The sequence below is a fragment of the Filicampus tigris genome, chromosome 9 (genome assembly GCF_054856515.1).
Source record: "Filicampus tigris isolate MCC_2025a chromosome 9, RoL_Ftig_1.0, whole genome shotgun sequence".
Classification (NCBI taxonomy): Eukaryota; Metazoa; Chordata; class Actinopteri; order Syngnathiformes; family Syngnathidae; genus Filicampus; species Filicampus tigris.
The window spans coordinates 1,954,761-1,981,529 of NC_141225.1; the positions used below are offsets into that span (position 1 = coordinate 1,954,761).

At 42.1% G+C, this 26,769-nt stretch overlaps 1 protein-coding gene and 1 long non-coding RNA gene across 3 annotated transcripts in view; one reads left to right on the plus strand and one right to left on the minus strand.

Moving 5' to 3' along the window:
* The window catches only part of LOC147141627 (casein kinase II subunit alpha), a 55,944-nt gene that overhangs the window by 19,865 nt on the left and 9,310 nt on the right, over positions 1 to 26,769 (plus strand). For both annotated transcript variants that reach the window (XM_086039475.1, XM_086039476.1), the window contains 4 exons: positions 11,093 to 11,152; positions 11,250 to 11,333; positions 16,423 to 16,533; positions 26,178 to 26,279. In XM_086039475.1, coding sequence (XP_085895601.1) covers positions 11,093 to 11,152; positions 11,250 to 11,333; positions 16,423 to 16,533; positions 26,178 to 26,279 — 357 coding nt within the window. The remainder of the gene's footprint in view (positions 1 to 11,092; positions 11,153 to 11,249; positions 11,334 to 16,422; positions 16,534 to 26,177; positions 26,280 to 26,769) is intronic.
* On the minus strand, positions 2,627 to 4,417 carry LOC147141628 (uncharacterized). The gene is made up of 2 exons (XR_015088008.1): positions 3,173 to 4,417; positions 2,627 to 2,857 (listed from the first exon to the last, which is right to left on the minus strand). It is a non-coding gene; the product is annotated as an uncharacterized LOC147141628 (long non-coding RNA).

Consider the following 26,769-nt stretch of genomic DNA (forward strand, 5'->3'; position numbering starts at 1 on the left):
GTGAAAACACTACAAGTAAGTGGGGTCGTTTATTTGTTACAACGGGGGAGATGATAAGCAGCTCGTTGCTTTGCACGGACTTACATATGGTATAAATAAAGTCTGTGCTGCTACAGGGCAAGCTAGCTTGGTGCCTAGCATTCAAGTAGCCGCGAGCGAAATTACTTCCGGGAGTACGGGTGACAGTGTGATGTAGGACGTTGTTTTTTTTTTTTTTTTACCAGTTCGGCGGTGGACCTGCTCACAGTAGCATGCCACTAATGGTGAGCGTGGGGGATAAGTGTCCTTTAAAGGAACCGCATCTTTGGTGATTTCGAAATCGCGTTGTCAGAGATTGTGATTTCGGTCCCAAAACGATAAATTGTTCAGCCCTAGCATATACAGTGGATACGGAAAGTATTCAGACGCCTTGAAATTTTTGACGTTGTGTCATTGCAACCATTTGCCAAAATCAAAAAAGTTCATTTTATTTCTCAATGTACACTCAGCACCCCATCTTGACAGAAAAAAAACAAATATTGAAATTTTTGTAAATATACGAAAAAGGAAAAACTGAAATATCATATGGTCATAAGTATTCAGACCCTTTCCAGCGACCTTCATATCGTCACCCTCTTAAAATAATCGCCTAAGTTATATTTTGACAAAATTTATATTGCCTTAAACATCTCATGATGCTGGCCACCTGGTATAATCGGTTGCTTCCTTAGTTAAACAGATGATTCAATTTTACGCCTGAAATGAAATTATCAATGCATACAAGATCATCAGAAAGTGGTTCAGTTTTTCGTGTTTTCTGAAAAAACAGCAAAAATGACTTAGGCGATTATTTTAAGAGGGTGACGATATTTAACTTATATGCCGGCCATTTGTTCTGATCCTCCTTGAGATGGTTCTGCTCCTTTATTGTAGTCCAGCTGTGTTTAATTACACTGATTTGGACTTGATTAGGAAAGGCACACACCTGTGCCTAAGACCTTCCAGCTCACAGTGCATGTCAGAGAAAATGAGAATCATGAGGTCGAAGGAACTATCCAAGGTGATCAGAGACGGATATTGTGGGAAGGCACAGATCTGGCCAAGCTTACAAAAGAATTTCAACAGAACTCAAGGTTCCTAAGACCACAGTGGCTTCCATAATCCTCAAATAGAAGAAGTTTGGGATGAATACAACTCTTCATAGACCTGGCCGTCCAGCCAAACTGAGCAATCGTGGGAGAAGAGCCTTGGTGAGAGAGGTAAATAAGAACCCAAAGATCACTGTGGATGAGCTCCAGAGATGCAGTCGGGAGATGGGAGAAAGTCCCACAAAGTCAACTATCGCTGCAGCCCTCCACCGGTCAGGGCTCATATGGCAGAGTGGCCCAACGGAAGTCTCGCCCGTATAGAGGATGCCAAAAAACACATGGACTCCCACACTATGAAAAATAAGATTCTCTGGTCTGATGAGACCAAGATAGAACTTTTTGGTGTTAATTCTCAGCAGTGTCTGTGGAGAAACATGCACTGCTCATCACCTGCCCAATACAATCCCTCCAGTGAAAGATGGTGGTGGGAGCATCGTGTTGTGGGGGTGTTTTTCAGCTACAGGGACAGGACGACTGATTGCAATTGAAGGAAAGATGAATGCGGCCAAGTACAGAGATATCCTGGAGAAAAACCTCTTCCAGAGTGCTCAGGACCTCAGACTGGGCCGAAGGTTCGGACAATGACCCGAAGCACACAGCTAAAATAACAGAGGAGTGGCTTCAGATGACTCTGTGACCGGTCGTGACTGGCCCAGCCAAAGCTCTGACCTAAACCCGATTGAGCATCTCTGGAGAGATCCAATCCAACCTGACAGAACGGGAGAGGATCTGCAAGGAAGAATGGCAGGGGAACCACACATCCAGGTGTGAAAAACTTGTGGCATCATTCCCAAGAAGACTTATGGCTGTACTATCTTAAAAGGGTGCTTCTACTCAATACTGAGCACAGGGTCTGAATACTTATGACCATAGCTCAAGCTGGCTTGTTTGCGTATCCCATAACAATGCCATTTATCCACGCATATATGATTTATCACGGCTTCTGGCGTACTGGCTCTGGTGAGAAAAAGGCATTTTAACATGGCTAAATGCTCAAAAGAGTTGCTTCAGCATGATGCATCTCCTTTCAATTTAAACCTATAAAAGCCTGCGCAATATATTGTAATTTATAGCTATGAAGTTTCAGAAAACATTCCACCTTTTGCTGAACCTAACCCTTAATTGATAAATATGACTAAGTATGTCAGGATGATGATGATGATTATTATTATTATGAAAACTGATGTGCTAGAGTAAAAAAAATATGATTCGAAAAAATATTTTTTTTAGAAAAGTTTACTTGCGTCTCTGATTAAAAAAAAAAAAGTAAAATATAGTTGACCAGTGTTATTCTTAATTAATTTTAAAGTCTATTCTTTTTTTGCACTTTTACATTTAGGGTTTATGGTTTACATGTACGTATGGATGTACACAGGTGGACAAAAGTGTTGGTACCCCTATGTTCATGAAAGAAAATCCCATAGTGGTCACAGAAATAACTTGAATCAGACAAAAGTAATACATGAACATTTTATAAAAATTAACCAATGACAATTGAGTTGACTTTAAACAGAATTATTTAATAAAAACTTGTGAAGCAGGCCAGTACAAAAATGATAACCATAGAAAAGATTGAAAACAATTTGATAATAGGGACATGTTGAATCGAGGTGTGTCCTCTTATTAGCATCCCAGGTGTCTTCAAAATTGTAATCTGTCGGCTTGTTTAAAGGGTGGCAAGTAGTCACGCGACTGTTTGGTGACATGGTGTGTACCAAACTAAACATGGACTAGAGGAAGCAAAGGAGAGAGTTGTGTCCGGAAATTAGAAAGAACATTGTAGACAAACACTTTCAAAGTAAATGCTGTAAGATCATCTCAGCAGCTTGATGTTTCGGTGACCACAGTTTAAATTTATGATTCAGAAATTTAAGATTCAAGGGATTGTAGCCAACCTCCCTGGACATAGCCACTGGAGGAAAATTGATGACAAATTGAAGCGACTGATAATACAATTGAACAACAACAAAAGAGACCAGAACAACTTTAAAAGAAATTGAAGGCAAACTCAATGTCAAGGTACGTCGGTGTCAGATTGCACCTACCATAGTTGTTTGAGTTGATGACCAAGGAGGATTGACTTGATGACCAAGGAGAACACAGCTGTTCTAAGTAAATAAAAAAAAACAAAAAAAACCAACGAGACTGGTGGACAGATTAATCAAAACAGGAATTTTAGGTAAGGCACATCATCTCTATGTTCTCAGATGCAAAAATGAAGCATACCAAGAAAAGAACACTGGTCCCTACTGTGCAACATGGAGGAGGCAGTGTTATTTTCTGTGGCTGCTATGGTACATCTGGCACAGGTTGTCTCGAATCTGTACAGTGTCAGATTCCGCCTACCCGAGGGACCATCGGGAAAGGTCCCTATGCCGACTCTCCGTTTAAAGGGTCAAAACTCTCCTTTTCCCTCGCCCACTCTAACGCGGTCACGCGAGGGGACGGGAGCACTTTAAGTCAGTGTTGAGATAGATTCGCCTAGGTGTCTAACTGCCCCAGTTATAGAAAGCCAATCCGGTTTTAATTCATTTATGTCCCTTTTTAGAGTAACCGCCTGGAATAAAAGAGAATAAAACGAACACTTTCTTTTCACAGCAGCTCTATCCCTTGAATCAATTGCATTTGTTATTGACCTAGAAAGGTTTAGGTGTTCTTGTTAGAACCCCTCGGATTCATTAATTAAATTAAGCCCGAGTAACTATTAGTTTTCAATAATGACACTATGGTGGTGAGGGGGTAACTGTACTTCCACATAAGAAGGTTGAATGGATATGAATAATAATGGGTTCATAAGTATGACAAAGATAGATAAAATTTGAGATTTAATGAAAATAGTAATAATTCAAACAATGATCATCAATCAATAATCATTCCAGCTTTGCATGGAATACAATCAGTAATCAGATAAATCACATGTTGGAATTGTTACAGAAAAGTCCCAACAAATTCAAGTCATTAAAAGTTCCAATCTTTGATAGATAGTAAAATGATAATAATCAATAAAATTGCAAGGATGGTAAATAGTAATAGTAAAATGGTTAAATGCGATTAAATACTAAGTCTAATTTAGGTGAACTTGAAGGTGATCAGTGGCTCAATCTATCTGCGCAATAGTGTGTCTCTTCTGGAGAATTACCTTATCATTGCTATAATTTAGAGATGTCCCAAAAAGAAGAAGAAGGAAAATAATCTTTTAGGCTGAGCAAAAGTTGCAAAGTGGAAAAAAGACTTAAGTTTTTCTTCCTCCGTCGAAGACGTCTACACACACTACTGCACCACACGCCTGATGGTTGAGAAAGAGCAAAGTTGCTTTGAGACGCTGGCTTTTATAACCTCGTCTCACAAGCAATGAGATCATGGAACATTCCAGTAAATGTGGAACGTCCTGAACAAATGGAAAGTCCCTTGTGGTTGGGACTTTCCAGCCAGTCAACATCTATTTACTTAATGTATAGCAAAAACCATGGCAACATGTACTTCTACTGCCGAGAAAAGAAGTTGTTCTTCTCGAGCTGCTGGCATCGGTTTCCTGTTCTTGGCCAAAGAGCTTCTTGTTCCGCTTTTCCCGAGAAATCATAGCATCAGTGCTGAGAAAGGGTGTCTTTCCCCTTTCTGAGTTGCTGGCCATCTGTCTCCTATTAAGGCCCCGCAACAAAGAAGATTTTGTTCTTGTTCGATAGTTCACTAAGTTAGACTTTTGACAAACACATTTCACTTCTTATGCTTAAGCAATAAAACACAATAAAATAATGTTCACACAAACATTGTTACAGTCAATCTCTCATGTAAACAATATGTATGACATTAGTTACATTTCTTTACACGTGATATTTCTGAGAGTAATAATACACATGACACATGGGCTAATTATCCTTGATCGCTGTTACAAGCAGCATCTATTCTTAGTAAGATAAACATTCATGTTGCTAATGATTTACATTTGTTCAAAGACAAGGGTTGTTCAAAAGAAATACCTAACACAGTAATCACACTGTATCGTCTTAAGAGTAAAACTTAATCTCAGTCAAAGGCATTTGTATCATAACATGCTTTTCATCAATTTGTCATTGTCATTGTAATGCAATCTTGATAACATCAATATTACATTCTTATCCATAAATGCTGCATTGAACTTGACTTGGTATCTAAAGTATATTCTGCTTAAGGCCTAGCCTGCTCTGGCGATCCCTGGTGTCCAAATTTGGAATTGCAGTTCTAAGCCAATTGTAATTCCTTTCCTTCCTAGGGTTTAGCCCATAACGTCTTATTTGTACCATCATTTCACCTGACGTGGCGCACGCCATCCGACAACAGGGTACAATGAAATCGAAAGACCGTCAAGGTATTCTAGAAAGAAATTTGCGGCCCAGTGTCAGGAAGCTTGGTCTCATAAGCAAGTCATGGGTCTTACAACAGGATAATGACCCAAAACACACAATTAAAAACACCAAAAATGGCTATGAGCATGACATTGCACTATTCCGAAGTGGCCTACTATGAGCCTGCATCTAATATTGAACTTCTGCGGCATTATCTGAAACATGCTGGCTGGAGGGGTGGTCGACTGGTTAGCACGTCCGCCTCACAGTGCAGAGGTCGAATTCGGCCTTCCTGTGTGGAGTTTGTATCTTCTCCCTGTGCTTGCGTGGGTTTTCTCCGGGTACTCCGGTTTCCTCCCACATTCCAAAAACATGCATGGTAAGTTGATTGGACACTCTAAATTGCCCCTAGGTGTTTGTTTGTCTCTGTGTGCCCTGCGATTGGCTGGCAACCATTTCAGGGTGTACCCCGCCTACTGCCCGATGACTGCTGGGATAGGCTCCAGCACGCCCGCGACCCTTGTGAGGATGAGCGGTATAGATAATGGATGGATGGATGCTGGCTGGAAAGGCACCCTTCAATCCTGAGACAACTGGAGCAGTTTGAGTGGGCCAAAATACCTGCTGAGAGATCCAAAAGTTTAATTGAAAATTACAAAAAAATTTTTTTTTTTTAAATCTGTTGACCCAAAATTCAAAAGCAATTTCTGATTTTCATTGATTAACTTTCACAACAATTATTTATTATTACTGTTATCAGATTAAAATTATGTGACCACAGTGGGTTTTTCTTTCATCAACAGAGGGATACTAACACGTTTGTCCGTGTGTGTTTATATGTTAGGGATGCACTGAAAACTCGGCCAAAATTATTTAATACAGTACTGTCAAATGTTATTGATCGTCCGTATTCTGTTCCGTAAATCACTAAAAGCTAACACGTTACTCACGTAACACTGATTGTCACGGATATTTGAAAAAGCATGGGTTAAAAATTACTCACACAGGTTGAAAAAAAGAAAAAATATTGATAGATAGATAGATAGATAGTAGGGATGTTCCGATCAGGTTTTATGACACCGGTCAGGTTTTATGACACCGATACTGATATCGATCATGCATGAGTGAGACCGGCCGATATTGATCACATGGAATTTCTGTATATTTTTCCAATTATTTCTGGTGACTGCTATTATGCAATGTTATCTGCAAAAAAAAAAACAGCCATATTATTGCCGCAATTTTGACAAAAATCTATATATATTTTAAAAAGCATGAAGAAATACAAAACCGTTGCTGGCACAATACAACAATTACTCAGTCACAAAGATAACTGAAAAACTTAAATTTACCAGCTTTTAGTTACACAGTTTTTAACAGATCAAAAATAATCAGCAGTCAAAAGACTCTCAAAAGACTTAATTATGCCACCTAAACATTGTATGGTTCAGAATATAATCAAAGTAGAAAAAATAGTCACATGCATGCTTCACTTGAATAAACTATTCAATGAGTTCCTAAATTGAAACGACTCAGGAAATGTATTGTCTTGTGCATAGACAAACTTGTGCATTTGTCAACGAGAAAAAAAGTCACTGTTTATCTTTTAATCTCCCCGTGGCAATAATGCCACTTATACTGCGCTGTGTCCATCTTTACTTTATTCAATGCAGTGAGCCTCGTAAACTCACCATAGTCTCCCAATTGTTTGTTCTTCAAATGTCGGATTAAGTTGGTTGTGTTGAAACTTTTGGCTCAGATTCAGAAAACAGGTCAGCTGTGATTGGTCGTTGGGAGCAGTTGTAATGTCATTTTCAGTCGAGCTACAAAATGGTCGCCCCCAGATATGGCTAAAACGAGTGCATTTTGCTGCTTAATTTATATCCCACAAACGCAATATTAATCAGAATGCCATGTTTCAACTTGTGGGCCTGCTGGGAACATCTTCTTGAAAAAAATACGTTTGAGTTGACTTCCACTTTAATAATCAAACACCTACTTGGACTTTTATGCTAGCTTCAGCTAGCTGCTTATTTTTAACAAGCTTGCAAGTACTTTCGTTCTTACTGGACTTGGTGCAATCACATTTCCAAGCTCCCCTGTGGTGACAGCCATCTATGGATGACACTTATGTTAGCACACATCGCTACTGAAGGAACCATGAAGCTCACACTTAAATAAAGTTTACAAGGTGCAGAAAATGATCCAGCGGAGGTTTAAAAAAAAAAAAAAAAAGGTTTTAAGATATAAATCTCTTGTGGTTTTTGGCCTTGGTAGTTTTCGGTATTGGACGAGTTTTCATTTTGGTGCATCACTAATGTACACTGTAAAAACAAAAATTCAAATTAATAGAAAATTATTAGTGAACCTAACTCAAAAAGCATTAACTTATGAACACTCATTTTAAATAAGTACTTAGGACTTTTGGGTTGGGGAACATGCTTAACTTAATTTAACCGAGTCCAGTTAAATTACATAGAACAAGTTATTGTCCCAGGGTCCTTTGCGGGTTCTTCCAGACATGTGCAGACCTGCACCATTTCGTACGGACGTACGCGCGCCTCTCAACTCATTGGAAAATCCACGGTGGAATTTAATGGACCTGTAAACTGGAAGCGGACCCTTTCGTCTGAACCAGTGTTACTTGGTAAGTAAACTGTTTTATGAACCGCCAAGGTATTGTTGTTGCTCTTGTTGTTGTGGTTTCACATTAGTGCGTGTCACCGCCAAGGGCTTAAGTGGCATAAATACATGATGTACTCAGCAATAATGGCGCCGGACTCCACAAAACTTTGTCGCATACACAGGCACACAAAAGCTACCGTTAATGTTTTCTCATTGTGAAAATAATTGCGAAATTCCAATTAACCGTTGGAGTATTCATTTCACTTGATAGCTTGGCTTCTCCGAACTAAGACTACTCAATGCTTGTTCATCCTTTTAACTGCCAAAAGTCGCACTATTTTGTGACTTAAACGCTGTTTTAGTTGTAAATATTTTTGCTTTTCCCTTATTAGAGCAGCGTCGGTTACTCTGGTTGGTTTTGTGTGGGAGATGGGACAGATTGAATCTGATGCTTAAACTTATCAGCTATTAACAGGCACCTAACATTGTCTGAGCTCGCTGATTTCCTGTATTTCTTGCACAGTAGGGTGAATTGTGGAGCCTCGTCACAAATCAACCAAATGTGCCCACAAGATCTTAGAAAGTGATCAATCAATAGCCGTCTCCAGATTTATGGAATAGTTTTATCTGTCACCACTTTAAAGTTTAAAAAGTTGCAGTCTTTTGCATTCATGATATCAAAAATGTTTTTTTTTTTAAATCATGGCGCTTGAAGGGTTGACAAACAAACACACTATACATTGAAATTTGGGATCTAAAATTCATTCATTGCAGTTTTTCTTTGGGGGGGGGTTGAAAAAATGATTGCACATCATGTCGTGTGTCATCTTCCTCCCCCAGGGTCGCGGGGAGGAGATGTAGCCTATGCCAGCTGACAATGGTCGAAAGGCAGAGTACACCCTAAACTTGGACGAAAGGCATAGTACACCCTAAACTGGTCGCCAGCCACTCGCGGGGCACACACAGACACAGTCACTGAGTGGGAACCGATCCCACGCTGCCGGCACACAACTCAGGTAAGTGTACCACGACACCATCAGTGGACTCCATCTTCAGTGTTTCGAATGCAAAAGCGAACGACATTGCACGGCCCTACATCCAGAGGCCGCAGCATGTATGGAAGTGGAATCTCATGATTGCACATATTGATGAAAAATATGCACCTAAAACAAATGTACTTATTTACTTTGACATTTGTAGTATTAATCTCAATCTTAAAGCGAAAGTCTACCCTTTTTTTTTTTTTCAAGAATATGATCTATGCAGATCCACTAGTTGAAACAAGGCATTCTGATTAATGTTGAGTTTGTGGAAGGTTCATTACCATAGGCCTGTTTCACGTACTTTGCATATCACTCAAGTGTTGGGACCTAATATATTAAGTCAGGAAATACAGGACACAACGCATATTCTCCTAAATTCTCAAAATGCTACAAAGTTCTTGACTTGTATCTGTTCTTTGTAATTTCAGTCGCCTGATGTGGCAGCACTTCAGACAGTTGTCCTCAAATGCCTGCCAGTTCTCCTCACTCCACTGAAGTTTACAATACTTGCCTTGTAAGTAAAAGAAACATTGATATCAATTTATTGCTAAATCATGTTTATGTATTTCATATTTCATTTAAAATATAATTATTTTCCCCAACGCATTTTTAAAAAATCCCTTTAATGAACTAAAAAAGACATTGTCAACCAAAAGTACTGTATATAAAATCTTTCAAATCTTAGTAATTTCCCTCCCTTCCTCCTCCAAAGGAAGACCACATTCAATAACCAGTCCTGTGTGCTTTTTTGCAGGACACAGCAAAAGAACAAGCACTTGCCTCAGTCAGATTTGGGGTTCTGAATGTAATTGAAGATGCTCAGCTGCAGGGTCCAAATGGAGTGCACCTCCAGCCCATCTCCAACTGCTATCATACTTGGGTGGGACGTACTGTTATGGAGAATATCAGTGACTTTTCCCAGGTAGTCTGTCTTCTGTTTGAACTCACATTTGCCCTTAACTTAGACTACCCGAAGTCCATGTGAAACACATTTCGATTCATTCAGGCAGTGATGCTTGGATTAGGAAACAAAAACCTCCCTTCCAAATTAATCACACTGCAGAACAAGCTAATGGCGTCGGACAGTTTGAATTTCTAAATATAGACTTTGCAGATTTTGTGGAAAAAAAACAAGAAAAAAAAACTTGTTCCAAGCAAATGTTTAATGGTCAAGTGTAACTTTTATAGTATTTGTTTGAGTGATTTGTTCATTGACAGTTGGTGTTTGTGAGACAGTGATGTATTCTATGTTAATTGTATGACAGCTGTTCATTTAACAACATGAAACAAATACACTGATGTGTTCTGTTAATTTTATGAGCGCTATTTAACAAACATGAAACAAATACACTGCAAATAAATGTTAATGGTTAATATACTGAGTGTTCTGCATTCATTGTTTTTTGGGGCTCATTACAGGTATAATGATCAGATTTTTCTTTAATTTCTTTAATCAACCTATTGTATATTGTAGAATTGATGTAGGTTAAAAAAAAAGGTTAAATTGACCTGTATGAGTAAAACTCAAGAGAATTAAGCTTTCACAATCCACAAATTTCAAGTTAGTTACTAAAATAGATTGATAAATAAATACAATGTTAATTGAGTAAAGCAAACTTGCAATACTAATTAATTTAAGTTAAATTGAGAACTGCAAACTAAAAATATATTAGTTAACTCAACTTAAGTTAACTTAATTTATTTAAGTCCTGCTTACTCACAACGAATACGTTGGTGAAATCTAATTTATCTAAGTTCAAGTGAATTACTTTTTTTGAGGCAACGACTTTGCATATTTTTTTTGAGTAGTCATCGTATTATATTTTACAGTGTATGTGATCGTATTGCCCAATGTCATGTCTTCTTTTTGTAGCCTCAATCAGTGGTACATTCTGACTGCATTTTTTTGTAGTAGTCATACAGTCATCATTCTGTTTAACATGGATCACCCTAATGACTTTGCTCTGATCTCTAGCAATTGTACCAAACTTTGACAGATTATGACATCCGGTTCTATATGTACGAGATCCTTAAGGTGAGTCAACCTTCAATTGTCTGCTGCACACAAACCTTTAGGCTCTGTTTTTTTTTTCCATACAAACTGTGAGTTGATGTGTGGCTTTTTTCAACAGGCCCTAGACTATTGTCACAGTATGGGAATCATGCATCGAGACGTTAAGCCACATAATGTGATGATTGATCATGAACACCGCAAGGTAAGTGCTTGAACACCTGAAGATGGGTTGTTGTTTCAAAAACAAACAAAAAAAACACCAAAGCACGGTGGCCCATTCTTGCTGCTGTCACCTCATACCACATTTACAATTGCAATAGTCTTTAGCTAACACATTCAGCACAGCTAAATTTAGTAAGGGGAATTAAACCCAAGATGTCAAAACATTTTGTTATATTTTCAATATGCATTTTGTCTTCATCAGCTATATCTACCAAATATTTCATTAAATATATCTACCAAATATTTATTCTAAAAAATATGTTTAAAACAACATAATGTACTCGCTAATGGGGCTCCCGTGTTTAGGTCCTTTCACTCTCACGAGAATGCAAATTTGCGAGAATGTGACGTGTATTATTAATCTGTGCCATTTTATTATCCACCTTTATTTACCCAGGAAACCATACAGAGTTGGTAAATATTAAGAAATAATGTGGTCTTTGTCGGGCAGAATTCTCATATCTCCAAAATCACTACTTTTCAGGAAATCAAAAAATCGCTGTATTGCTAGATTTGCCAAACTCCACAACCTTCAAATTATTACTTAGATTGCTGTCATATACCATTGTGTACCAACATTAACACAGTACCGCCCCAAAATCCAGGTCAGTCACTAATGTAATATGCTAAACAATCACTAGCAAATTATGCAGTCATTGATTCAAATGGTCTGTGTCAATCTGCAATCGCTTCAGGCCACTCTCTGCTCACCCCAATTCTTGTCATTTTGCACGCAATTTCATTGTTTTTTAATTCGCCTGTGTTATATTTCAGTTTTGTTTTTTTCCAGTTAGATTGTACAGGTCATAAGGTAGGTTGCATTGAAATTATTTGTCTTGGTCTCATTTTTCTGAAGTGTGTCACAAACAACTTATTACGACATGGTTGTATAGATTTTTTTTTTTATAGCCGCTGTATCTTGTTTAAACTTGTGCAATAGAAGCTAACAATATTAGAACCAAAAATGTTTAGGCAGAAACAGACTCCTCATCAATGATGTGTAGGGATCTGTTTCCAACCCATCTTTTTGAAACTTTCTTTTAGTGTAGGTGCTCGACTGATATTTTTTTCTTTTGGTTTGTCCACGTGTTTATTAGGAGTGCAACGATACACAAAATTCATGGTTCGGTTCGATTCGATAAACTCGTCACGGTTCGATATTGTTTTGATACAAATCTTTTGAATAATTTAGTTGCAAAATTTCAAGCATTTTAATAAATGAATTTAGTTTTTAACTTGGATACCTCTGCATTCCCAATGATAGACGACCCAAGGACAGTTTTTTTTTCCCAGCAGGATATATGCATATTTACATGCTCAGCTCACAGGGTAATGTTCAATCACACGAGCTGTTAGCACAGAGTGATTCTGAACGAGAACAAATTGTGCATCACTTTTCGACAGTAGAAGGAACACACTAAAGTTCAGAAATGCCAACAAACAAACAATGTAGAAAAGGTGAAAAAGACAAGAAAAGCCCAGAGCAGTGCTGCAAACCTGGAGAAATCCACTTCCAAAACAATTTGTATGAATTTCCATATTTTTATCATTATGTGAGGAACAGGGTCTCAAACTCCAGTCCTCGAGGGCCGCTTTCCTGCATATTTGAGAAGTTTCCCACCTGCAACCCACCTGATTCAAATGATCATCCCATCAACAAGTTCTGCAGGGGCCTGACAATGATCCCAATCATTTGAATCAGGTGTGTTGCTAGAGGAACCCTCAAAAACATGCAGGAAAGCGGCACTGGTCAAGAACATTACTGTATTACTAGAGTTTAATCGCTCAGACCAGCCCACTTTAGTTCACAACGTTTTAATGAAGTTGTGTAATTTTACTCGGATTGAAACAAGTCCCCGAGTCATTCCAGTACCTTGATTTATAGGGGGGAAAAAATGCTTCAGGCATTTCTTTTTGCCTCGAGTACCCGCTTACTTGCATGTACACTATCAGAAAGAAGTAGTCAAGCCAAATGCAGCAACAAGTGTTCCTACTATACTTGACAGTAACACAGCGCCAACGCGGTGAGAAGGCCAACTTCAATATAAACCTTACCTTTCCAAATAATATATGGACATCAATGCCTTGGTATGCTTTTCTTTTGAAGTTGTTCCCGGTAGCTTGTTGCAGCTTAACAGCTGACTTGACTCGTCTTCCAGACTAGTGACTGTGGTTGGGGTGCTTACTGGTATATTGCCATCATTAACTATTGCTACCGCCATGAATTACACGTCACCATCCTGAAATGAAGTTCAATCACTAATTAAGGACGCTTAAAAAAAACCCCACAGTGCTGACATTATATTATATGGCGTCTGTTGCCAGCGAGTAGAGGCGGCTCCAGAATTAGCGGCTAGCAGCTAGCCACTGGCAGACCGCACACACCCGCGAGAAATGTTTTTCCGTGTTATGCTACGTTCACACCAATCCCGGATGAGAATTCCGCTTTGCTTTATTCGCTGGCATTTGTCCGCTTGAAATTTGAAACCTGAATGCCGCAGCCGCTTCATTCACGCACAGCAGAGGGGAAAGGGCTTTGCTTGGTAGTAGACAACGACAGCATTCTTCGACATTGCAATCAAGTGGCCGACACTGTGCTAAATGTATGCAAACAATATTGCCATCTTGGTGAAGTTCAACAGCTGGAAAGAAAATAAAAACATACCAGATATACCAAGCTCTCTTTTTTCTTGTTCCGGTAGTAGTAGCCAGCCGTGTTATATAGCTCGGGATGTCCACGAACGGCGACAATAATCTTTTCCTCCATTTTCCTTTTCCTCTCCACACAATACCCACTGAGCGTACAGGACGCTGTGTGTGACGTAGTATGCCCTGATGCTGATTGGCTGCCGCGAAGCGAAGAGCAGAAAAAAGTTCATTTGTTTTGTCACAGGATGGACAGATTTTCAGTGCTTTGCTCCATGTCCCACCTCTCCAAGCGCATCATCTGCACCGCAATCGCGCCCAACCACGCCGTTACGCGCAAACTGCATTGACTTCCATTAAATCGCGCTGCCAGAAACGGCCTTGGCGGATTTGGTGTGTATGTGCCTGTTGCGAGACAGCCGTTTGCATTCAAGCCATAAAATCCATTATATACGGTGCACATATATTGTGTTTTCCAACATGATGTGACCATATTTATATTTCTTACGTAGAGTGGATAAAATAGCAAATTTTGTGCCGGCAAAATTGTACGAGTATTGTGCGCTTCGCCGGTCCATTCAATTGAGTGGGAGCGGGAGCGTCTTGCCTTTCAAAATATCCACACTTTCCTCATGATTATCGCTCACGTCCCGTTTCTGTATGTCTTCCTTGACTGCCACTATCTTTCTGTGGATTAAAAAAAACTTACAATATATATTGCATTGTATGGGGAGCCTCAAACACGCAATCAAGGCTGGCACATTCACATCGCTGGGAGTCCACACTTAACATCGGGCGAGTGGTCAACTGTAAACATTTTTCCCCTTCAGATCAAGTCGGATTTGGAAGCATTGTGCCCTGTGCGGCGGGCTTGAGCACTAAAGCTACGTAATGTGTCAAGCCAAATGCATGGACAAATTGGTACAGAACAACACACACGTTCATGTAGTTAACACACGCACGCATGCAAACACTTCTGTTATAGCATAAAATTAGATATTATCAAAGCACCGTTGCAGTGCAATGTGAATTTAATTATACATTGTTAACTTTGTTAATGTTGATGGCTGTCAGTAAGTTGTAATGAAAAAACTGCACTTGCTTCGTCCTTTTGGGCTAATATGTAATTTTTCTTTAAAAAAATGTTTTCATTGAACCCACAGTAACATCATTAGCTTATCGATATCGAGTTATATGGCAAAAATTATGTCCATATATCGCACAGCCCTAATGTGTGCATGTTACCTTCAGACTGACTGCGTTGCACATATCACCACGCATGCATTATGTAACTAAACCCACACAAGAACAAGTGCATGAAAATTAGTCAATGGTTAAAACACCTAAATAAAAAATATTAATTTATATCTCTTAAAGAATAAATAACTTTTGGCATTTGCTATAGGATTAGTAGTCTTTGTGTCATTAGCCTTACAACAATTCATTCAAGAAGCAGTATTCTCATAGTGGCTTGTTGCAGTTATCATTAACACTTGTGACCAGAGCTGGGCATTTTACTAAAAACTGAGTGTCCGTTATTCATCCGTCTGCTGCGTGGGTACCCTTCCGTCGTCCATCATTCACCTTTTTTTTGGTGGAGAACAAAATAGTACCCGCCTATAGGCTGGTCTGCCTCTGATTTTAAACGCTCTTCCGTTAACGATTCCGACTGCGCACTTAACGCCCCCCGCTGGCCGATATTTGAACAGAAAAAGTGACTCACAGTAACTCACTCCCATGGAAGCCTGTTCACAGCCTGGTCCCTCACTCAAATCTGTCCCCCAAGCAACAACAACTTACTATTGTTCCTCGCCGCTAAAAAAAGATGGACTACAGACGAAAGACGGATTAAATACATAGCCTTCTGACTATGCTTAGTCCGTCTATTTTAAAATATTTTCCATCATTCGTCAACCGTCAGCAAAACGGGTGTCCGTCTTAGGCAGATAGACGGACTGGTCCGTCAAATAGAAGGAATGCCCAGCTCTGCTTGTGACAGTTTTTGTTGATAAATTCATTTTTACAGCCAGTGTGTAATATTACAAGCATTACAGGGGTGTTGTTTTCTAGTCATGCATGATCTTTTTGTTACTTTTTGTATTAAATTATTGAGACCCTATGTAACAAAGCTGTGCAGTGAGTGCTATATATACAGTATCTCAATGGCCTGCCTAGAGCACATCATGTAGAGGTGTATTTGTAGTGAAGAGGACAATGAGAATTACCACAGATTTCTTTGCTAATTTCACAATGAACTAACGAGTCTATTGATCAAAAAACAAAAGCGTATTGTTGGATACAGTGTGCATCGAACTGTGACCCCCTTATCAAACGATTCAATACAGATATGTGTGTCGTTGCACCCCTAGGGTTTATGTATGTGTCACAACTTATTATTAACTGTTCAATGTATCTGTCTGTAGTTACGTCTTATTGACTGGGGCCTGGCAGAATTTTACCACCCAGGACAGGAGTACAACGTCAGGGTCGCCTCACGCTATTTTAAAGGACCAGAGCTCTTGGTGGACTATCAGGTACAGATGGGCTTGCTAGGGTGTGCAAGGAGAACATGTCCTTGTTTTCTCAACTTTATAAACATTATTGCATATTGTTAGCCACATAGGATAATTGCCTAAGTCATATTTGAATGCTTTTGGGGAAAAAAAAAAGATTAGGAAGCACGTAAAGTGCCTTCAGAAAGTGTTTGCCTACTTCTCAATTTATTTTTTTGCATAGTTTTGACCACTTTAATGTTTAAGAGCATCAAAAAATTGTAATATCAGACAAAGATAACCCAACTAAACGTAAAATGATGGTTACATATGAATCTACGGTTCTACGAGTCCCGAATGACTGCCAGGGGCAGTGCTTAACCCATTAATGCCTAAAGTGCCTGGCTAAACATCTCTCTAAAACCTAAGGATGTCTTTGGAATCACCCTCGAAAACCTGTTTTCCCCGAAATTCAACATCTATAAAATAATCAATATCTCAGCCACTGTTGCGGATAGAAACATAATTCCAAAAGAAATTGACAGCTTAGATATGTGGCATTCAAACCGGCCTGAGTTTATTAATCGTTACTGTTTCAATAACTCATTTTTTTAACAGTGCAAAAGCACTATTTTTAATTTTTTTTAAAATCAAGTGGTAAATACCCTCCTCTGTTCTGTTACAAAGACGTCAACATAGTCATTGCCTACAAATATATATCTTAACCATATATCACGTTCGACTGGTTCCACTGGTTCAAAGTCCTCAAGCGCGTTGGCTTTTTCACTTAATTCAGAGCTCCTGCGATCAACTGCGTCCGGCATTACTGGTGGACATCCTCTGAGGAGTCACGACACTCACATGCCACATGCCTCACATGTGACATGTATATTCCGTTGCATTTTATTGGTTAGGAGTCTTAAAGCAAGGACTATCCCTTCGCACACACAAAGGTCAAGAATGCATACCAACAAAAGTCAGTAGTGACCACCAGGTGACCCAGGGCATGTATAAAAGCCCGTGGCACCAGGAAGACAGGCCCTCAGAACCTTCTCGAACAAACACAAGGATTCTGATTGACATGACATCCTGGCGGTCATTCAGGACTCAAAGACCCATAGTTACATTCCTAACTGTTGTTCTATGATGTCCCTCCAGACTGCCAGGTCTTAAAGCATGCTTGAAGCATGGAATGACAAATACCAGCGAAGTCACAGAGAATCCCAGACATAAACTACTTTACAGGGAAGCCTCAGAAGAGTCAAAAACCACACTAAGTAAATGGAGTGGCGACATCCTGTACAATCTACAGGAAGTGCGACGTGATGACCAGGAGGCAGCAGCACAAATGTCCTTTAAAGGAAATTACATTGTCAGATGCTATACTCAAAATGAAATCATGTGATTATCACATGAAACCCAGAAAGAGGGAAAACGAAGGCAACATTACATTAATAAAATACAAAGATAATTTAATAACATACTACAATAATGTATCATATTTTACTTATATAAAATATCAAGGCAATTTAATAACATACTATAATAACGTATCATATTTTATATAATATGTTTATATAATAAATACAAATATTACCCAGGTTACACAAACATCAGGTGAGCAACGAAAGGCGTCAGTCGTCAGTCATCCGACCCTGGGGGCACTGCACAGCCTGCTGAAGAGTTCCCTCCAGGGTCATAATCAAGAATGCTACAGCGGGCTCAACATCAGGCATCCAATCCAAGCCGGCAGCAGCAGCATCATGCATAGCAGCCAAAGCCCAGCCCTACGGTGTGAGCCGGCAGAAAGTCCCAGTATCACTGGGCTCTGTAAAATAGTCCCTCAACGTAAAGACAGAAAAGGCAGAAAAGGCAGAAGAGGGATGTCCACGCCGGAAGGAAGCACTTTGAGGAGGCGGCTGTGATTGCTGAGGCATGTCCAACATCAGGTGCTGTAAAGCACGTCGCAAAAACAGCCTGCATCTAGTTGTCTTCCGCATCACACTCTTCTGGGCAGGGGAGGGACGCAGGAGCCACACCACCCCAACAGGTGACGGCTGCCCTTGACCTGCAACCTCAAGAGCCTGAGGCTGTTGTCATGGACAACATCCAGATCGAGACAGACAGGCAAGTTTCAGTGCAGAAAGACCCGCGGCACCTCCGACAGCGGTCAACCTGGTTGTCTGTGGCCTCAATGAGGGAACCACAGTCATCACAAGGGGGGAAAACCTCCTTAGCGAAGATGCCTGCAGGGCACGTGTGCACTAAGATTAAGGCAGGAGGCGTGGTTAGTCCCACTAGGGGCACACGGCCAACAGGGGCCAATACAAAACAGATAGCCCTTAAATAAGGAGGGATCCAAGGGATCCCAGTTTAAAGATCTAATTTATAGAGCAGGATTCTTCAATCTTGTTCCTCGAAGGCCGGTGTCCTGCCTGTTTTCCATCTCTCCCTGCTACAGATATTCACCAAAGGTCTGCAGAAGCTGGATAACGATCCTGATCATTTGAATCGGGTGTGTGTTGCAGCAGGGACAGAAGGAAAACAGGCAGGACACCGGCCCTCGGGGAACAGGATTGAAGACCCCTGTTATAGAGCATGCAACGTGTTTTGCCTCTCAGGGTGCAAAATAAACAACACAGCCATCACTAGCAGAGGCCGCATCATGACAAACCACCAACAAACACGGCAGCATTAGTCATTACTGTACATCAAGGCAACCCGCCGGTGAAGCACGGCAATGATAGCCTTTATGACACAACGCCACAGTCTACAAAGCTGGGAGAGTGCGCGTGGACGTCACAAGCAAATATGTACACGTGTATCCATATCTGCTAATGACGTTTGTTGGTATGCATTCTCGACCTGCGCGATTGCAAAGAAATATTCCATGCTTTAAGCACTACCCTGGCGGTCTGGAGGAATGTCATAGAATCCAGTTTTTAAATGATGAGTTTATTTATTAAGGAAAAATAACTTTTCAAAGCTACCAAGCTCTGTTAAATCATGAATTAACTTTGGCCAATTATATTTTGTGAAAAGCTTCATTACCTCCGGACTTGTTCAGTCAAGAAGTCCAAATAGAAATAAGAATTTGAGAAGAGGGCAAATGCTTTTTCATGGCTCTGAATGTATTTTTGAGTCAGTCACAGTAAGTTAAAAATAACTTGATGGCAATTAAAGGGATGCTTCACTAATTTTGCAATTTTCAGCAGTGAACGTTGCGATGTGATTGGTTTATACCTGGGCCCTCAACCATGATGTCATTTTCAGTCAACACTAAGTGGCAAAAGGTGTTAATTGTACATAAAACAATAATGAAGTTATCTGATTCATTATAGACAAAATAACTTTTTACTGGTGAAAATTGCAAAATTAGTTAAGTATTCCTTTAAGATTTTAGCCTAATGGTGTCTGAAATGTCTTCACTGTCCATTTGTACAGTGGGTACGTTTAAGTATTGAGACCCTTTTAATTTTTCACTTTGTGTCATTGCAGCCATTTGCCAAAGTCAAAAAAGTGTTTTATTTCTCATCAATGTACACTCAGCACCCCATCTTGACAGAGAAATTTGAAATGCAAATGTATGAAATAAGAAAAGCTGAAATATCATATAGTCATAAGTTTTCAGACCCTTTGCACCGACCTTCACATGCTTGCCATTTGTTCTGATCCTCCTTGAGATGGTTCTGCTACTTTATTGGAGTATAGCTGTGTTTAATTACACTGATTGGACTTGATTAGGAAAGGCACACACCTGTCTATATAAGACCTTACAGCTCACAGTGCATGTCAGAGAAAATGAGAATCATTGGGTCGAAGGACCCCTTATGATGAGAAAAATTAATGGACCACGTTTTCCCTCGCCCGGACGCGGGTCACCGGGGCCCCCTTCTGGAGCCAGGCCTGGAGGTGGGGCTCGACGGCGAGCGCCTGGTGGCCGGGCCTGCACCCATGGGGCCCGGCCGGGCTCAGCCCGAAAAGGATACGTGGGTCCCCCTTCCCATGGGCTCACCACTGGTGGGAGGGGCCAAAGGGGTCGGGTGCCGTGTGAGCTGGGCGGCGGCGGAAGACGGGGACCTTGGCGGTCCGATCCCCGGCAGCAAAAACTAGCTCTTGGGACATGGAATGTCACCTCTCTGGCAGGGAAGGAGCCTGAGCTGGTGTGTGAGGCTGAGAGGTTCCGATTAGATATAGTCGGGCTCACCTCCACGCACAGCTTGGGTTCTGGTCCCAGTCCTCTCGAGAGGGGTTGGACGCTCTTCCACTCTGGAGTTGCCCAGGGTGAGAGGCGCCGAGCAGGTGTGGGCATACTTATTGCCCCCCGGCTTGGCGCCTGTACATTGGGGTTTACCCCGGTGGACGAGAGGGTAGCCTCCCTCCGCCTGAGGGTGGGGGGACGGGTCCTGACTGTTGTTTGTGCTTATGCACCAAACGGCAGCGCAGAGTACCCACCCTTTTTGGAGTCCTTGGAGGGTGTGCTGGAGGGCGCTCCACCTGGGGACTCCATCGTTCTGCTGGGGGACTTCAATGCTCACGTGGGCAATGACAGTGAGACCTGGAGAGGTGTGATTGGGAGGAACGGCCCCCCCGATCTGAACCCGAGCGGTGTTCGGTTACTGGACTTCTGTGCTCATCACGGATTGTCCATAACGAACACCATGTTCAAGCATAAGGGTGTCCATATGTGCACTTGGCACCAGGATACCCTAGGCCGCAGTTCGATGATCGACTTTGTAGTCGTATCATCGGACTTGCGGCCGCATGTTTTGGACACTCGGGTGAAGAGAGGGGCGGAGCTGTCAACTGATCACCATCTGGTGGTGAGTTGGCTCCGATGGTGGGGGAAGATGCCGGTCCGACCTGGCAGACCCAAACGTATTGTGAGGGTTTGCTGGGAACGTCTGGCAGAATCCCCTGTCAGAAGGAGTTTCAACTCCCACCTCCGGCAGAACTTTTCCCACGTCCCGGGGGAGGCGGGGGACATCGAGTCCGAGTGGACCATGTTTCGTGCCTCCATTGTTGAGGCGGCCGATCGGAGCTGCGGCCGCAAGGTGGTCGGTGCCTGTCGTGGCGGCAATCCCCGAACCTGCTGGTGGACACCAGCGGTAAGGGATGCTGTCCAGCTGAAGAAGGAGTCCTATCGGGCCTTTTTGGCCTGCGGGACCCCGGAGGCAGCTGACGGGTACCGGCAGGCCAAGCGGAATGCGGCTCTGGCGGTTGCTGAGGCAAAAACCCGGGTGTGGGAGGAGTTCGGGGAGGCCATGGAAAATGACTTCCGGACGGCTTCGAGGAAATTCTGGTCCACCATCCGGCGTCTCAGGAGGGGGAAGCAGTGCACCATTAACACTGTTTATAGTGGAGATGGGGTGCTGCTGACCTCAACTCGGGACGTTGTGGGTCGGTGGGGAGAGTACTTCGAAGACCTCCTCAATTCCACCGACACGCCTTCCACTGAGGAAGCAGAGCCTGGAGACTCTGAGGTGGGCTCTCCTATCTCTGGGGTTGAAGTCACCGAGGTAGTCAAAAAGCTCCTCGGTGGCAGAGCCCCGGGGGTGGATGAGATCCGCCCGGAGTTCATAAAGGCTCTGGATGTTGAGGGGCTGTCATGGTTGACACGTCTCTTCAACATCGCGTGGACATCGGGGACAGTGCCTCTGGATTGGCAGACCGGGGTGGTGGTCCCCCTTTTTAAGAAGGGGGACCGGAGGGTGTGCTCCAATTACAGAGGGATCACACTCCTCAGCCTCCCCGGCAAGGTCTATTCAGGGGTGCTGGAGAGGAGGGTCCGTCGGAAGGTCGAATCCCGGATTCAGGAGGAGCAATGTGGTTTTCGTCCTGGCCGTGGAACAGTGGACCAGCTCTACACCCTCAGCAGGGTCCTCGAGGGTGCATGGGAGTTTGCCCAACCGGTCTACATGTGTTTTGTGGACTTGGAGAAGGCGTTCGACCGTGTCCCTCGGGGAGTTCTGTGGGGGGTGCTTCGGGAGTACGGGGTACCGAGCCCCCTGATAAGGGCTGTCCGGTCCCTGTACCACCGATGCCAGAGTTTGGTCCGAATTGCCGGCAGTAAGTCGGATTCGTTTCCTGTGGGCGTTGGACTCCGCCAAGGCTGCCCTTTGTCACCGATTCTGTTCATAATCTTTATGGACAGAATTTCTAGGCGCAGCCGAGGTGTCGAGGGGGTCCGGTTTGGTGGCCTCAGTATTGCATCTCTGCTTTTTGCAGATGATGTAGTACTGTTGGCTTCTTCAAGCCGCGATCTCCAACTCTCGCTGGAGCGGTTCGCAGCCGAGTGTGAAACGGTCGGAATGAAGATCAGCACCTCCAAATCTGAGACCATGGTCCTCAGTCGGAAAAGGGTGGCGTGCCCTCTCCGGGTCGGGGATGAGATTCTGCCCCAAGTGGAGGAGTTCAAGTATCTTGGGGTCTTGTTCACGAGTGAGGGTAAGATGGAACGGGAGATCGACAGGCGGATCGGTGCAGCGTCTGCTGTGATGCGGACCCTGTATCGGTCTGTCGTGGTGAAGAAGGAGCTTAGCCGAAAGGCGAAGCTCTCAATTTACCGGTCGATCTACGTTCCTACTCTCACCTATGGTCATGAGCTGTGGGTCATGACCGAAAGAACAAGATCTCGGATACAAGCGGCCGAAATGGGTTTCCTTCGCAGGGTGTCTGGGCTCTCCCTTAGAGATAGGGTGAGAAGTTCGGCCATCCGGGAGGGACTCAGAGTCGAGCCGCTGCTCCTCCGCGTCGAGAGGAGCCAGTTGAGGTGGCTCGGGCATCTGATTAGGATGCCTCCTGGACGCCTCCCTGGTGAGGTGTTCCGGGCATGTCCCACCGGCAGGAGACCCCGAGGACGACCCAGAACACGCTGGAGAGACTATGTCTCCCGGCTTGCCTGGGAACGCCTTGGGATCCTTCCGGAAGAGCTGGAGGATGTTGCTGGGGAGAGGGAAGTCTGGGCTTCCCTGCTGAAGCTGCTGCCTCCGCGACCCGACTTCGGATAAGCGGGAGATAATGGATGGATGGGTCGAAGGAACTATCCAAGATGATCAGAGACGGATATTGTGGCAAGGCACAGATCTGGCCAAGCTTACAACAGAATTTCTACAGAACTCAATGTTCCTAAGAGCACAGTGGCCTCCATAATCCTCAAATAGAAGAAGTTTGGGATGAACACAACTCTTCATAGACCTGGCCGTCCGAAAGAATGGCAGAGGATGAGATTAGAAATAAAATTATCTTATTTGATTTTGGCAAATGGCTGCACTCACACATAAAGTGAAACATTTCAAGCGGTCTGAATACTTTCCATACCCAATGTATATGTGTCAAAGTAACTACAGTCCAACCCATACTGTGTAAAAACTTAATTTTGTATACTTGATGTCTTGATGCTTTGACTCAAACAGGTAATGTGTTTGGGTGGTTTCTACATAGACAGGATATGCGCTTATATGAACCTAAATGCAAGTACTGTATTTAGAGCTGGCACAAACTATTATTTTGCTAGTCGACTAATCAACAGTCGTCCCGATTAGTTGACTAATCTGATTTTTTGTAAATCGCGATATATTGCACCAGCAAGCAGCAACTCTGATATAACAATCATTAGTTTAAAGCTGTCCGCTGATAGTGTAGTGGTACACACGCCTGAGTTGTGTGCGGGCAGCGTGGGATCGATTCCCGCTCAGTGACAGTGTCTAGGTGTGCCCTGCGACTGGCTGGCGACCAGTTCGGGGTGTAGTCTGCCTTCGCCCATTGACGGCTGGGATAGGCTCCAGCAACTCCCCGCGACCCTATATAGGATAAGCGGTTTAGAAGATGACATGACATTAGTTTAAAGCTTGAATTCTTTTAGGAATTTACAAATTAATAATATAGACAATTAAGATGATAGTACATTCAACTCGTATTAAACTTTGCAGCTTGTACCATCATTCCTTACAAGTTTAGAAATGATGGAGCAACTTGAATTGAAGGCAATACTGTGGCCTTACATTTTTTGCTGTAAATGTAGAATGGAACCAAAAACTATACAACATGCAGAGTTAAACTTATAGCGATTGTATTTACTAGAATGTGATAAAGAAAACTAAAAGAAACACTTGTATAAGTTTTTTATTTTATTTTTAACGTTTATCCAAAAAGTTTTTTCTTTCTCTAGGATGCAAAGTTGTAAATTGATCCACACAATCAAAATGTGCTATGCACTTGAAAAGGGGAAAAAAATAGGAGCATATTTTTTTCACACTATAAATTAGTATATGGGGGGGCTGGGACGACACACTTTTGTCCCAATCCGATACGGATCCCGATACTCGGTTTGTGATCCGATACGTATTGCGATACTTAAATATTATAAAAATATATATTTTTTAAAAACTGAGGCTTGTGTTTCCCAAGTTTTAACTTTGAACTATTGAAAAGTGCATATAACTCAAAACTCCATTCACAGAGCTCAACTTTAAGGACCTCAAATGTATGTCATAGAACGTGCGAAACATAACATAAGGTATCGAAAGTATCGAGCCCTAGTGTATAGTAACAAGATAGGTTTTGTGTTGCCGTTGAGGGCTTGTGGCAAATATGTCATGTTGTGTTACTTTGAGAGCTGCTACATCCAGAGTTCATAAACGCAACACTGTGCGTGGTTGCGAGTGACTGGGAATGGAGACTGTAGTGAGTGCTATTCCTGTTCGATGTCAACCAACGGCATACAAAAACTGTTTTGGTTGTTGATAATCTTGAGTTAATGCCTCCGTAATCCATCCATTGTAGACGCTACAATATGTTAGCGTACCACAACAGGACATCACGTTACAACAAACTCACATGGCTGTCACTCATGAAATTCAGTCAGAAATTAAATTGGGCATCAGCCACAACATGCTTTCTTTTTAGAAGCTTGTTTATCACCGCCCTGCAGGCCATGAAAGGGAGGTTTGCATTGTATCACGTATTTTGGGTAAAATGTGACCAAACGTATGGATTTTGTTGGTAAAGCGGATTAGCCATGCCACTGCATTACCCACAATGCTTCTGTTTTCATCACGGATGACCCGGATTCCCACTACTGCGCATGACAAGGCATGCAGCCAGCGGAAGAAGCATAAGATGAGGCAGTTTCGACAGAAAAACAAAGCGCCAAATACATGAATAAAGGATTCATGTATTAAATTAAATCAATGTCAGTGTGACTAGTCAACTAATCTCAGCTATTAAGGGTATTATTCGAATAATTGCATGTGGCTCTTCAGCAGGATTGGCATCTCTTCTGTTTCACAGAGGTGGGGATTCCGTCAGATTGACGGACCGGACCGGACCCTCAGTCCATCACTGACGGACACCCGTTTTGTGACACCTGAAGGGACACCTTTTATAAATGATGGACTAAGCACTGACGAAAATAGATTTTTGTCCGTCAGTGTAATTGTCAAAAACCGCGTCTGTCAGTGAGAGAACCATCCATCACTGACGTTTTGCTGACGTGTTTTTTTTTTTGGGTGCGGTGAGGTGACTGACTGAAAACCGACTGACTGAACAACTGACGATTATAATTCGGTTCGAATGGAAGAATGATGGATTGACAAATCCAAATGACGGACGGGTACCAGGCCGCTAACCGATGATTAATGATGGACCAGCAAAATTCACTAAAATGCACACCTCCGGTGTTTCAGATGTATGACTATAGTCTGGATATGTGGAGCTTGGGCTGTATGCTGGCGAGCATGATCTTCAGGAAAGAGCCTTTCTTCCATGGCCATGACAACTATGACCAGGTAATCACAGTTTCAAGAGCAATATAGCCCAATTACTTTGCTTAAACATTCCGTTCTCAGATTCATTCATACTGCTGTAGCGCCATGAATTTCCAGGGTTAGATTGTGGATTTGAAAAAGATTTTAGTGTTAACAAAATAAATCTAATACGATTTTGACTAACTCTGCACAGTAATAATATTTTCTATTTTATCTAACCCGATGATATTTCCTTATTATTCATTAAATGTGCTTTTAGACTACGTAGATCTAGATTTTGCATTAATTACTTTATTTTGCTGATTGATCCATGACGTCATTGATCATCTCTGCAAAATAAAATATTACAGATTGAGCTGTTTCCCACATACACATTTTGCTGTGGCGGACAGCCACAAATGAATTTTGGCCGCTACTAAAAGATTTTGCCGCTACCTTTCAATATGTAACTGTTGTAATAACTTTTATTGCTGCACAGAAAGCCACTCTGCTGCTTGTGTGGTTTTTGTGT